General features: G+C 54.2%; 1 protein-coding gene across 3 annotated transcripts in view; it reads right to left on the bottom strand.

Annotated features, from left to right (window-relative positions):
- The window catches only part of LOC124046678 (pleckstrin homology domain-containing family H member 1-like), a 77134-nt gene that overhangs the window by 16869 nt on the left and 46471 nt on the right, over window positions 1–13794 (bottom strand). For all 3 annotated transcript variants that reach the window (XR_006841042.1, XM_046367319.1, XM_046367321.1), the window contains one exon: window positions 1110–1286. Coding sequence is in view for 2 of the 3 variants with exons in the window: in XM_046367319.1 (XP_046223275.1) it covers window positions 1110–1286 (177 nt within the window). In the remaining variant the exon portion in view is untranslated. The remainder of the gene's footprint in view (window positions 1–1109; window positions 1287–13794) is intronic.

Genomic DNA, 13794 nt, shown 5'->3' with positions numbered 1-13794 from the left:
GACTAGGGGGTAGGCACTCGGTGGTAGGGACTAGGAGGTAGGGACTAGGGGGTAGAGACTAGGGGATAGGGACTCAGTGGTAGGGACTCGGTGGTAGGGACTAGGTGGTAGGGACTAGGGGGTAGGGACTAGGAGGTAGGGACTAGGGGATAGGGACTCGGTGGTAGGGACTAAGTGGTAGGGACTCGGTGGTAGGGACTAGGTGGTAGGGACTAGGGGTAGGGACTAGGGGTAGGGACTAGGGGATAGGGACTCGGTGGTAGGGACTAAGTGGTAGGGACTAGGTGGTAGGGACTAGGGGGTAGCAACTAGGGGGTAGGGACTCGGTGGTAGGGACTAGGGATAGGGACTAGGGGATAGGGACTCTGTGGTCGGGACTCGGTGGTAGGGACTAGGTGGTAGGGACTAGGGGGTAGGGACTATGGGGTAGTGACCAGGTGGTAGGGACTAGGTGGTAGGGACTAGGGGGTAGGGACTAGGGGTAGGGACTAGGAGGTAGGGACTAGGGGGTAGGGACTAGGTGGTAGGGACTAGGTGGTAGGGACTAGGTGGTAGGGACTAAGGGGTAGGGACTAGAGGGTAATTTCAGCTTCAGGGCCAGGCTTATACGGACATGAGTGAGGGAGGAGTTGAGGTGTGTAACGTACCTGAGTGAGGGATGAGTTGAGGTGTGTAACGTACCTGAGTGAGGGAGGAGTTGAGGTGTTTAACGTACCTGAGTGAGGGAGGAGTTGAGGTGTGTAACGTACCTGAGTGAGGGAGGAGTTGTGTGGTGTGTAACGTACCTGAGTGAGGGAGGAGTTGTGTGGTGTGTAACGTACCTGAGTGAGGGAGGAGTTGTGTGGTGTGTAACGTACCTGAGTGAGGGAGGAGTTGTGTGATGTGTAACGTACCTGAGTGAGGGAGGAGTTGTGTGGTGTGTAACGTACCTGAGTGAGGGAGGAGTTGTGTGGTGTGTAACGTACCTGAGTGAGGGAGGAGTTGTGTGGTGTGTAACGTACCTGAGTGAGGGAGGAGTTGTGTGGTGTGTAACGTACCTGAGTGAGGGAGGAGTTGTGTGGTGTGTAACGTACCTGAGTGAGGGAGGAGTTGTGTGGTGTGTAACGTACCTGAGTGAGGGAGGAGTTGTGTGGTGTGCGGCGGTTGGTCTGTTTAATCAGCTGACAGTACATCTCGTTCTGGAGCTCTGGGTGCGTCAGACACACCTGCAATGCATTCTGGGCCAGGGACATGTGGTAGTCAATGGAGGGAGACTCCACCAGTACGTTGATGAACAGCTGACAGGACTGAAGAAAGGAAGGATGAAAGAGGGAAGGTTTTACCTTTTATTTTTATTTTTTTATTTTTTATTTCACCTTTATTTAACCAGGTAGGCTAGTTGAGAACAAGTTCTCATTTGCAACTGCGACCTGGCCAAGATAAAACATAGCAGTGTGAACAGACAACACAGAGTTTCACATGGAGTAAACAATTAACAAGTCAATAACACAGTAGAAAAAAATGGGCAGTCTATATACAATGTGTGCAAAAGGCATGAGGAGGTAGGCGAATAATTACAATTTAGCAGATTAACACTGGAGTGATAAATGATCAGATGGTCATGTACAGGTAGAGATACTGGTGTGCAAAAGAGCATAAAATAAAATAAATATAAACAGTATGGGGATGAGGTAAGTAAATTGGGTGGGCTATTTACCGATAGACTATGTACAGCTGCAGCGATCGGTTAGCTGCACAGATAGCAGATGTTTGAAGTTGGTGAGGGAGATAAAGTCTCCAACTTCAGCGATTTTTGCAATTCGTTCCAGTCACAGGCAGCAGAGAACTGGAACGAAAGGTGGCCAAATGAGGTGTTGGCTTTAGGGATGATCAGTGAGATACACCTGCTGGAGCGCGTGCTACGGATGGGTGTTGCCATCGTGACCAATGAACTAAGATATAAGGCGGAGCTTTACCTAGCATGGACTTGTAGATGACCTGGAGCCAGTGGGTCTGGCGACTAATATGTAGCGAGGGCCAGCCGACTAGAGCATTCAGGTCGCAGTGGTGGGTGGTGTAAGGTGCTTTAGTAACAAAAGGGATGGTACTGTGATAGACTGCATCCAGTCTGCTGAGTAGGGTATTGGAAGCTATTTTTTAGATGACATCGCCGAAGTCGAGGATCGGTAGGATAGTCAGTTTTACTAGGGTAAGTTTGGCGGCGTGAGTGAAGGAGGCTTTGTTGCGGAATAGAAAGCTGACTCTAGATTTGATTTTAGATGGGAGATGTTTGATATGAGTCTGGAAGGAGAGTTTACAGTCTAGCCACTTATAGATGTCCACATATTCTAGGTCGGAACCATCCAGGGTGGGGAGTGAGACGAAGACAGGGATGAAAATACATATTTTACCCGAATGTTGAAATTATGTTAATTTTCAGTTCTGAATGAAGGTCCAAAAATACATCATTTATAAACGTCGATGTTTGAACTAAATCAAGTCCGGTCCAGACCGAACAAAATCTTTACCTAAAATATATGTCTATGATTGGTTAAGATTTACATCTGTGGATGTGGAAATCAAGGCCGGTCCGGATTGCAACAAAAAAAGACGTCCAAATGACGTCGCCGTCGGCCTGTGCTTACTGGGGTGGAGCCTACAGTGTCGGCCTGTGCTTACTGGGGTGGAGCCTACAGTGTCGGCTTGTGCTTACTGGGGTGGAGCCTACAGTGTCGGCCTGTGCTTACTGGGGTGGAGCCTACAGTGTCGGCCTGTGCTTACTGGGGTGGAGCCTACAGTGTCGGCCTGTGCTTACTGGGGTGGAGCCTACAGTGTCGGACTGTGCTTACTGGGGTGGAGCCTACAATGTCGGCCTGTGCTTACTGGAGTGGAGCCTACAGTGTTGGCTGCAGTGGAATGCAGCCGTTGATGTGGAATTGTCACATTACTTGTTAGATATTACTGCACTGTCGGAACTAGAAGCACTAGCATTTCGCTACACTCGCATTAACATCTGCTAACCATGTGTATGTGACCAATAAAATGTTATTTGAATGTTATGTGGAATGACTATCGTTTGTTAAACAGAAAACTCCCGGACAGCGGTTATGAGCAGCCTGATGGTCCATTCCATATGGTCCATTTTCCTTTGACCTGTCCTGTTTTTAGGACATGTTTTAACATGTCAGCTTCTTTATTGGGCACCATTTAGGTTAGGCTATTTGATCGGAGAAACCTGCATTATGTAAAACGTGTCTGTCTCATTACATTGTCATTACATTATATCTCCAGCCTGTCGGCTACAGAAAAGGCCACATACTCTTTCTACCATATCCTATACCCATATGATTTATGTTAGACCATTTTTTTGACAGAACGCTGGTGGAGCGCTGCCGAGATGCACCTCTCCAACAGAACCCTGGAGAGGCACGCTGGGAATGGACAAGATTGATATTTTGCGCCCCTGCCTGTTTGTTTGTGTTGATTCATGTGTCGGTCAGTTTGGCTGGGAAAACGTCAATCTGCTGCCATAGGCAGCCACCTAATCCAGCCACCTAATCCTAACTAATGGGCGGCCCGGCCCAGCATGCACAAACTTCAGTGTGTTTCCTACTTGGAAACACATTCCAAGTTTAACAGGTTCATCCAAGTCAAACTCATCTGTCACTGCTTGAGGGGAACAGGAAAATGTTAGTAGGATCAAGGCTCTGTATCAATACTGTGTCATGACAAAGACGTCCCTGTCTTCGTCTCACTCCCCATCCCATCCCTGTCTTCGTCTCACTCCCTGTCCACGTCCCTGTCTGTCTCACTCCCCAACCCATCCCTGTCTTTGTCTCACTCCCCATCCCATCCCTGTGTTCGTCTCACTCCCCATCCCATCCCTGTCTTCGTCTCACTCCCTGTCCCCGTCCCTGTCTGTCTCACTCCCTGTCTGTCTCACTCCCCACCCCATCCCTGTCTTTGTCTCACTCCCTGTCCCCGTCCCTGTCTGTCTCACTCCCCATCCCATCCCTGTCTTCGTCTCACTCCCTGTCCCCGTCCCTGTCTGTCTCACTCCCCATCCCATCCCTGTCTTCGTCTCACTCCCTGTCCACGTCCCTGTCTGTCTCACTCCCTGTCTGTCTCACTCCCCACCCCATCCCTGTCTTTGTCTCACTCCCTGTTCCCGTCCCTGTCTGTCTCACTCCCCATCCCATCCCTGTCTTCGTCTCACTCCCCATCCCATCCCTGTCTTCGTCTCACTCCCTGTCCCCATCCCTGTCTGTCTCACTCCCTGTCTGTCTCACTCCCCACCCCATCCCTGTCTTTGTCTCACTCCCTGTCCCCGTCCCTGTCTGTCTCACTCCCTGTTTGTCTCACTCCCCATCCCATCCCTGTCTTTGTCTCACTCCCTGTCCCCGTCCCTGTCTGTCACACTCCCCATCCCATCCCTGTCTGTCACACTCCCCATCCCGTCCCTGTCTGTCTCACTCCCCATCCCATCCCTGTCTTCGTCTCACTCCCTGCCCCCGTCCCTGTCTGTCTCACTCCCCATCCCATCCCTGTCTTCGTCTCACTCCCCATCCCATCCCTGTCTGTCTCACTCCCCACCCCATCCCTGTCTTTGTCTCACTCCCTGTCCCCGTCCCTGTCTGTCTCACTCCCTGTCTGTCTCACTCCCCATCCCATCCCTGTCTTCGTCTCACTCCCCATCCTATCCCTGTCTTCCTCTCAATCCCTGTCCCCGTCCCTGTCTGTCTCACTCCCTGTCTGTCTCACTCCCCACCCCATCCCCGTCTTTGTCTCACTCCCTGTCCCCGTCCCTGTCTGTCTCACTCCCCATCCCATCCCTGTCTTCGTCTCACTCCCTGTCCCCGTCCCTGTCTGTCTCACTCCCCATACCATCCCTGTCTTTGTCTCACTCCCTGTCCCCGTCCCTGTCTGTCACACTCCCCATCCCATCCCTGTCTGTCACACTCCCCATCCCATCCCATCCCTGTCTGTCTCACTCCCCATCCCATCCCTGTCTTTGTCTCACTCCCTGTCCCCGTCTGTCACACTCCCCATCCCATCCCTGTCTTTCTCACTCCCTGTCCCCGTCCCTGTCTGTCTCACTCCCCATCCCATCCCTGTCTGTCTCACTCCCCATCCCATCCCTGTCTGTCTCACTCCCCATCCCATCCATGTCTGTCTCACTCCCCATCCCATCCCTGTCTTTGTCTCACTCCCTGTCCCCGTCTGTCACACTCCCCATCCCATCCCTGTCTGATTCACTCCCTGTCCCCGTCCCTGTCTGTCTCACTCCCTGTCCCCGTCCCTGTCTGTCTCACTCCCCATCCCATCCCTGTCTGTCTCACTCCCCATCCCATCCCTGTCTGTCTCACTCCCCATCCCATCCCTGTCTGTCTCACTCCCCATCCCATCCATCCTTTGTCTCACTCTCCCATCCCTGTCTGTCTCCTCCCTCCCATCCCTGTCACACTCCCCATCCCTGTCTGTCTCACTCCCTGTCACTGTCACACTCCCCATCCCTGTCTGTCTCACTCCCTGTCCCTGTCACACTTCCCATCCCTGTCTGTCTCACTCCCTGTCACACTCCCCATCTCATCCCTGTCTGTCTCAATCCCTGTCCCTGTCACACTCCCCATCCCATCCCTGTCTGTCTCACTCCCTGTCCCTGTCCGTCTCACTCCCTGTCCCTGTCCCCTCCCTGTCTCACTCCCCATCCCTATCCCTGTCCGTATCCCTGTCACACTCATTATCCCTGTCCCACTCCCTGTCCGTATCCCTGTCACAGTCATTATCCCTGTCATACTCTTTATCCCTGTCCCACTCCCTGTCCGTATCCCTGTCACACTCATTATCCCTGTCACACTCATTATCCCTGTCCGTATCCCTGTCCCACTCCCTGACCGTATCCCTGTCACAGTCATTATCCCTGTCACACTCTTTATCCCTGTCCCACTCCCTGTCCGTATCCCTGTCACAGTCATTATCCCTGTCCCACTCCCTGTCCGTATCCCTGTCACACTCATTATCCCTGTCCCACTCCCTGTCCGTATCCCTGTCCCACTCCCTGTCCGTATCCCTGTCACACTCATTAACCCTGTCCCACTCCCTGTCCGTATCCCTGTCACACTCATTATCCCTGTACCACTCCCTGTCCGTATCCCTGTCACACTCATTATCCCTGTCGGTATCCCTGTCCCACTCCCTGTCCGTATCCCTGTCACACTCATTATCGCTGTCCCACTCCCTGTCCGTATCCCTGTCACACTCATTATCCCTGTCCGTATCCCTGTCCCACTCATTTTCCCTGTCCCACTCCCTGTCCGTATCCCTGTCACACTCATTATCCCTGTCCCACTCCCTGTCAGTATCCCTGTCACACTCATTATCCCTGTCCCACTCCCTGTCCGTATCCCTGTCATAGTCATTATCCCTGTCCCACTCCCTGTCCGTATCCCTGTTACACTCATTATCCCTGTCCGTATCCCTGTCCCACTCCCTGTCCGTATCCCTGTCACACTCATTATCCCTGTCCCACTCCCTGTCTGTATCCCTGTCACACTCATTATCCCTGTCCCACTCCCTGTCCGTATCCCTGTCACACTCATTATCCCTGTCCCACTCCATGTCCGTATCCCTGTCACACTCATTATCCCTGTCCGTATCCCTGTCACACTCATTATCCCTGTCACACTCATTATCCCTGTCCCACTCCCTGTCCGTATCCCTGTCACACTCATTAGCCCTGTCCCACTCCCTGTCCGTATCCCTGTCACACTCATTATCCCTGTCCCACTCCCTGTCCGTATCCCTGTCACACTCATTATCCCTGCCCCACTCCCTGTCCGTATCCCTGTCACACGCATTATCCCTGTCCGTATCCCTGTCACACTCATTATCCCTGCCCCACTCCCTGTCCGTATCCCTGTCACACTCATTATCCCTGTCCCACTCCCTGTCCGTATCCCTGTCATATTCATTATCCCTGTCCCACTCCCTGTCCGTGTTCCTGTCACAGTCATTATCCCTGTCCCACTCCCTGTCCGTATCCCTGTCACACTCATTAACCCTGTCCCACTCCCTGTCCGTATCCCTGTCACACTCATTATCCCTGTCCGTATCCCTGTCACACTCATTATCCCTGTCACACTCATTATCCCTGTCCCACTCCCTGTCCGTATCCCTGTCACAGTCATTATCCCTGTCCGTATCCCTGTCACACTCATTATCCCTGTCACACTCATTATCCCTGTCCGTGTCCCTGTCACAGTCATTATCCCTGTCCGTATCCCTGTCCCACTCCCTGTCCGTATCCCTGTCACACTCATTATCCCTTTCCCACTCCCTGTCCGTATCCCTGTCACACTCATTATCCCTGTCCGTATCCCTGTCACACTCATTATCCCTGTCACACTCATTATCCCTGTCACACTCATTATATTGATGTGGAATTGTCACATTACTTGTTAGATATTACTGCACTGTCGGAACTAGAAGCACTAGCATTTCGCTACACTCACATTAACATCTGCTAACCATGTGTATGTGACCAATAAAATGTTATTTGAATGTTATGTGGAATGACTATCGTTTGTTAAACAGAAAACTCCCGGACAGCGGTTATGAGCAGCCTGATGGTCCATTCCATATGGTCCATTTTCCTTTGACCTGTCCTGTTTTTAGGACATGTTTTAACATGTCAGCTTCTTTATTGGGCACCATTTAGGTTAGGCTATTTGATCGGAGAAACCTGCATTATGTAAAACGTGTCTGTCTCATTACATTGTCATTACATTATATCTCCAGCCTGTCGGCTACAGAAAAGGCCACATACTCTTTCTACCATATCCTATACCCATATGATTTATGTTAGACCATTTTTTGACAGAACGCTGGTGGAGCGCTGCCGAGATGCACCTCTCCAACAGAACCCTGGAGAGGCACGCTGGGAATGGACAAGATTGATATTTTGCGCCCCTGCCTGTTTGTTTGTGTTGATTCATGTGTCGGTCAGTTTGGCTGGGAAAACGTCAATCTGCTGCCATAGGCAGCCACCTAATCCAGCCACCTAATCCTAACTAATGGGCGGCCCGGCCCAGCATGCACAAACTTCAGTGTGTTTCCTACTTGGAAACACATTCCAAGTTTAACAGGTTCATCCAAGTCAAACTCATCTGTCACTGCTTGAGGGGAACAGGAAAATGTTAGTAGGATCAAGGCTCTGTATCAATACTGTGTCATGACAAAGACGTCCCTGTCTTCGTCTCACTCCCCATCCCATCCCTGTCTTCGTCTCACTCCCTGTCCACGTCCCTGTCTGTCTCACTCCCCAACCCATCCCTGTCTTTGTCTCACTCCCCATCCCATCCCTGTGTTCGTCTCACTCCCCATCCCATCCCTGTCTTCGTCTCACTCCCTGTCCCCGTCCCTGTCTGTCTCACTCCCTGTCTGTCTCACTCCCCACCCCATCCCTGTCTTTGTCTCACTCCCTGTCCCCGTCCCTGTCTGTCTCACTCCCCATCCCATCCCTGTCTTCGTCTCACTCCCTGTCCCCGTCCCTGTCTGTCTCACTCCCCATCCCATCCCTGTCTTCGTCTCACTCCCTGTCCACGTCCCTGTCTGTCTCACTCCCCATCCCATCCCTGTCTTCGTCTCACTCCCTGTCCCCGTCCCTGTCTGTCTCACTCCCTGTCTGTCTCACTCCCCACCCCATCCCTGTCTTTGTCTCACTCCCTGTTCCCGTCCCTGTCTGTCTCACTCCCCATCCCATCCCTGTCTTCGTCTCACTCCCCATCCCATCCCTGTCTTCGTCTCACTCCCTGTCCCCATCCCTGTCTGTCTCACTCCCTGTCTGTCTCACTCCCCACCCCATCCCTGTCTTTGTCTCACTCCCTGTCCCCGTCCCTGTCTGTCTCACTCCCTGTTTGTCTCACTCCCCATCCCATCCCTGTCTTTGTCTCACTCCCTGTCCCCGTCCCTGTCTGTCACACTCCCCATCCCATCCCTGTCTGTCACACTCCCCATCCCGTCCCTGTCTGTCTCACTCCCCATCCCATCCCTGTCTTCGTCTCACTCCCTGCCCCCGTCCCTGTCTGTCTCACTCCCCATCCCATCCCTGTCTTCGTCTCACTCCCCATCCCATCCCTGTCTGTCTCACTCCCCACCCCATCCCTGTCTTTGTCTCACTCCCTGTCCCCGTCCCTGTCTGTCTCACTCCCTGTCTGTCTCACTCCCCATCCCATCCCTGTCTTCGTCTCACTCCCCATCCTATCCCTGTCTTCCTCTCAATCCCTGTCCCCGTCCCTGTCTGTCTCACTCCCCACCCCATCCCCGTCTTTGTCTCACTCCCTGTCCCCGTCCCTGTCTGTCTCACTCCCCATCCCATCCCTGTCTTCGTCTCACTCCCTGTCCCCGTCCCTGTCTGTCTCACTCCCCATACCATCCCTGTCTTTGTCTCACTCCCTGTCCCCGTCCCTGTCTGTCACACTCCCCATCCCATCCCTGTCTGTCACACTCCCCATCCCATCCCATCCCTGTCTGTCTCACTCCCCATCCCATCCCTGTCTGTCTCACTCCCCATCCCATCCCTGTCTTTGTCTCACTCCCTGTCCCCGTCTGTCACACTCCCCATCCCATCCCTGTCTTTCTCACTCCCTGTCCCCGTCCCTGTCTGTCTCACTCCCCATCCCATCCCTGTCTGTCTCACTCCCCATCCCATCCATGTCTGTCTCACTCCCCATCCCATCCCTGTCTTTGTCTCACTCCCTGTCCCCGTCTGTCACACTCCCCATCCCATCCCTGTCTGTTTCACTCCCTGTCCCCGTCCCTGTCTGTCTCACTCCCTGTCCCCGTCCCTGTCTGTCTCACTCCCCATCCCATCCCTGTCTGTCTCACTCCCCATCCCATCCCTGTCTGTCTCACTCCCCATCCCATCCCTGTCTGTCTCACTCCCCATCCCATCCATGTCTTTGTCTCACTCCCCATCCCATCCCTGTCTGTCTCACTCCCCATCCCATCCCATCCCTGTCTGTCTCCGTCCCTGTCTGTCTCACTCCCTGTCCCTGTCACACTCCCCATCCCTGTCTGTCTCACTCCCTGTCACTGTCACACTCCCCATCCCTGTCTGTCTCACTCCCTGTCCCTGTCACACTCCCCATCTCATCCCTGTCTGTCTCAATCCCTGTCCCTGTCACACTCCCCATCCCATCCCTGTCTGTCTCACTCCCTGTCCCTGTCCGTCTCACTCCCTGTCCCTGTCCCCTCCCTGTCTCACTCCCCATCCCTATCCCTGTCCGTATCCCTGTCACACTCATTATCCCTGTCCCACTCCCTGTCCGTATCCCTGTCACAGTCATTATCCCTGTCATACTCTTTATCCCTGTCCCACTCCCTGTCCGTATCCCTGTCACACTCATTATCCCTGTCACACTCATTATCCCTGTCCCACTCCCTGTCCGTATCCCTGTCCCACTCCCTGACCGTATCCCTGTCACAGTCATTATCCCTGTCACACTCTTTATCCCTGTCCCACTCCCTGTCCGTATCCCTGTCACAGTCATTATCCCTGTCCCACTCCCTGTCCGTATCCCTGTCACACTCATTATCCCTGTCCCACTCCCTGTCCGTATCCCTGTCACACTCATTAACCCTGTCCCACTCCCTGTCCGTATCCCTGTCACACTCATTATCCCTGTACCACTCCCTGTCCGTATCCCTGTCACACTCATTATCCCTGTCGGTATCCCTGTCCCACTCCCTGTCCGTATCCCTGTCACACTCATTATCGCTGTCCCACTCCCTGTCCGTATCCCTGTCACACTCATTATCCCTGTCCGTATCCCTGTCCCACTCATTTTCCCTGTCCCACTCCCTGTCCGTATCCCTGTCACACTCATTATCCCTGTCCCACTCCCTGTCAGTATCCCTGTCACACTCATTATCCCTGTCCCACTCCCTGTCCGTATCCCTGTCATAGTCATTATCCCTGTCCCACTCCCTGTCCGTATCCCTGTCCCACTCCCTGTCCGTATCCCTGTCACACTCATTATCCCTGTCCCACTCCCTGTCTGTATCCCTGTCACACTCATTATCCCTGTCCCACTCCCTGTCCGTATCCCTGTCACACTCATTATCCCTGTCCCACTCCCTGTCCGTATCCCTGTCACACTCATTATCCCTGTCCGTATCCCTGTCACACTCATTATCCCTGTCACACTCATTATCCCTGTCCCACTCCCTGTCCGTATCCCTGTCACACTCATTAGCCCTGTCCCACTCCCTGTCCGTATCCCTGTCACACTCATTATCCCTGTCCCACTCCCTGTCCGTATCCCTGTCACACTCATTATCCCTGCCCCACTCCCTGTCCGTATCCCTGTCACACGCATTATCCCTGTCCGTATCCCTGTCACACTCATTATCCCTGCCCCACTCCCTGTCCGTATCCCTGTCACACTCATTATCCCTGTCCCACTCCCTGTCCGTATCCCTGTCACATTTATTATCCCTGTCCCACTCCCTGTCCGTGTTCCTGTCACAGTCATTATCCCTGTCCCACTCCCTGTCCGTATCCCTGTCACACTCATTAACCCTGTCCCACTCCCTGTCCGTATCCCTGTCACACTCATTATCCCTGTCCGTATCCCTGTCACACTCATTATCCCTGTCACACTCATTATCCCTGTCCCACTCCCTGTCCGTATCCCTGTCACAGTCATTATCCCTGTCCGTATCCCTGTCACACTCATTATCCCTGTCACACTCATTATCCCTGTCCGTGTCCCTGTCACAGTCATTATCCCTGTCCGTATCCCTGTCCCACTCCCTGTCCGTATCCCTGTCACACTTATTATCCCTGTCCGTATCCCTGTCACACTCATTATCCCTTTCCCACTCCCTGTCCGTATCCCTGTCACACTCATTATCCCTGTCCGTATCCCTGTCACACTCATTATCCCTGTCACACTCATTATCCCTGTCACACTCATTATCCCTGTCACACTCATTATCCCTGTCCCACTCCCTGTCCGTATCCCTGTCATAGTCATTATCCCTGTCCGTATCCCTGTCACACTCATTATCCCTGTCCCACTCCCTGTCCGTATCCCTGTCACAGTCATTATCCCTGTCCCACTCCCTGTCCGTCTCCCTGTCCCACTCTTTATCCCTGTCCGTCCGTATCCCTGTCCCACTCATTATCCCTGTCCGTATCCCTGTCACAGTCATTTCCCTGTCCCACTCCCTGTCCGTATCCCTGTCACACTCATTATCCCTGTCACACTCATTATCCCTGTCCCACCCCCTGTCCGTATCCCTGTCACAGTCATTATCCCTGTCCGTATCCCTGTCACACTCATTATCCATGTCACACTCATTATCCCTGTCCGTATCCCTGTCACACTCATTATCCCTGTCCCACTCCCTGTCCGTATCCCTGTCACAGTCATTATCCCTGTCACACTCCCTGTCACACTCCCTATCCCTGTCCTTGTCTCACTCCCTTCCTCTGTCCCACTCCCTATCACTGTCCCACTCCCTGCCCATGCCCCCCCTCCCCTGTCCCACTCCCTATCACTGTCCCACTCCCTTCCCATGCCCCCCTGTCCCACTCCCTGCCCATGCCCCCCACCCCTGTCCCACTCCCTATCACTGTCCCACTCCCTGCCCAAGCCCCCCCTGTCCCACTCCCTATCACTGTCCCACTCCCTGCCCATGCCCCCCCCCCTGTCCCACTCCCTATCCCTGTCCCACTCCCTTCCTCTGTCCCACTCCCTGCCCATGCCCCCCCCCCTGTCCCACTCCCTATCACTGTCCCACTCCCTGCCCATGCCCCCCTCCCCTGTCCCACTCCCTGCCCATGCCCCCCTCCCCTGTCCCACTCCCTATCACTGTCCCACTCCCTGCCCATGTGTGTCTGTCTGTCCCACTCCCTGTCCATGCCCCCTCCCCTGTCCCACTCCCTATCACTGTCCCACTCCCTGCCCATGCCCCCCTCCCCTGTCCCACTCCCTATCACTGTCCCACTCCCTGCCCATGCCCCCTCCCCCTGTCCCACTCCCTATCACTGTCCCACTCCCTGCCCATGCCCCCCACCCTGTCCCACTCCCTATCACTGTCCCACTCCCTGCCCATGCCCCCCCATCCCCCCCTCCCCTGTCCCACTCCCTATCACTGTCCCACTCCCTGCCCATGTGTGTCTGTCTGTCCCACTCCCTGCCCATGCCCCCCTCCCCTGTCCCACTCCCTATCACTGTCCCACTCCCTGCCCATGTGTGTCTGTCTGTCCCACTCCCTGCCCATGCCCCCCTCCCCTGTCCCACTCCCTATCACTGTCCCACTCCCTGCCCATGCCCCCCCCCTCCCCTGTCCCACTCCCTGCCCATGTGTGTCTGTCTGTCCCACTCCCTGCCCATGTGTGTCTGTCTGTCCCACTCCCTGCCCATGTGTGTCTGTCTGTCCCACTCCCTGCCCATGTGTGTCTGTCTGTCCCACTCCCTGCCCATGTGTGTCTGTCTGTCCCACTCCCTGCCCATGTGTGTCTGTCTGTCCCACTCCCTGCCCATGTGTGTCTGTCTGTCCCACTCCCTGCCCATGTGTGTCTGTCTGTCCCACTCCCTGCCAATGTGTGTCTGTCTGACCCACTCCCTGCCCATGTGTGTCTGTCTGTCCCACTCCCTCATCCGACTATTACATCCACAGAGACGGTCTCTGACCCCCTAACAAGAACAAGAGGAACATTATCTCTCTTCCACACTTCTAATGAGCCTCCGAGGCTTTGATCTGTGAGTGGCGGTAGGGTGGAGAGGCATGGATCACATCCAAGAG

This window comes from Oncorhynchus gorbuscha, linkage group LG10 (genome assembly GCF_021184085.1).
Source record: "Oncorhynchus gorbuscha isolate QuinsamMale2020 ecotype Even-year linkage group LG10, OgorEven_v1.0, whole genome shotgun sequence".
Lineage (NCBI taxonomy): Eukaryota > Metazoa > Chordata > Actinopteri > Salmoniformes > Salmonidae > Oncorhynchus > Oncorhynchus gorbuscha.
Note: the sequence above shows the minus strand (reverse complement) of the source record. Positions and strands in the feature narration are given on the sequence as shown.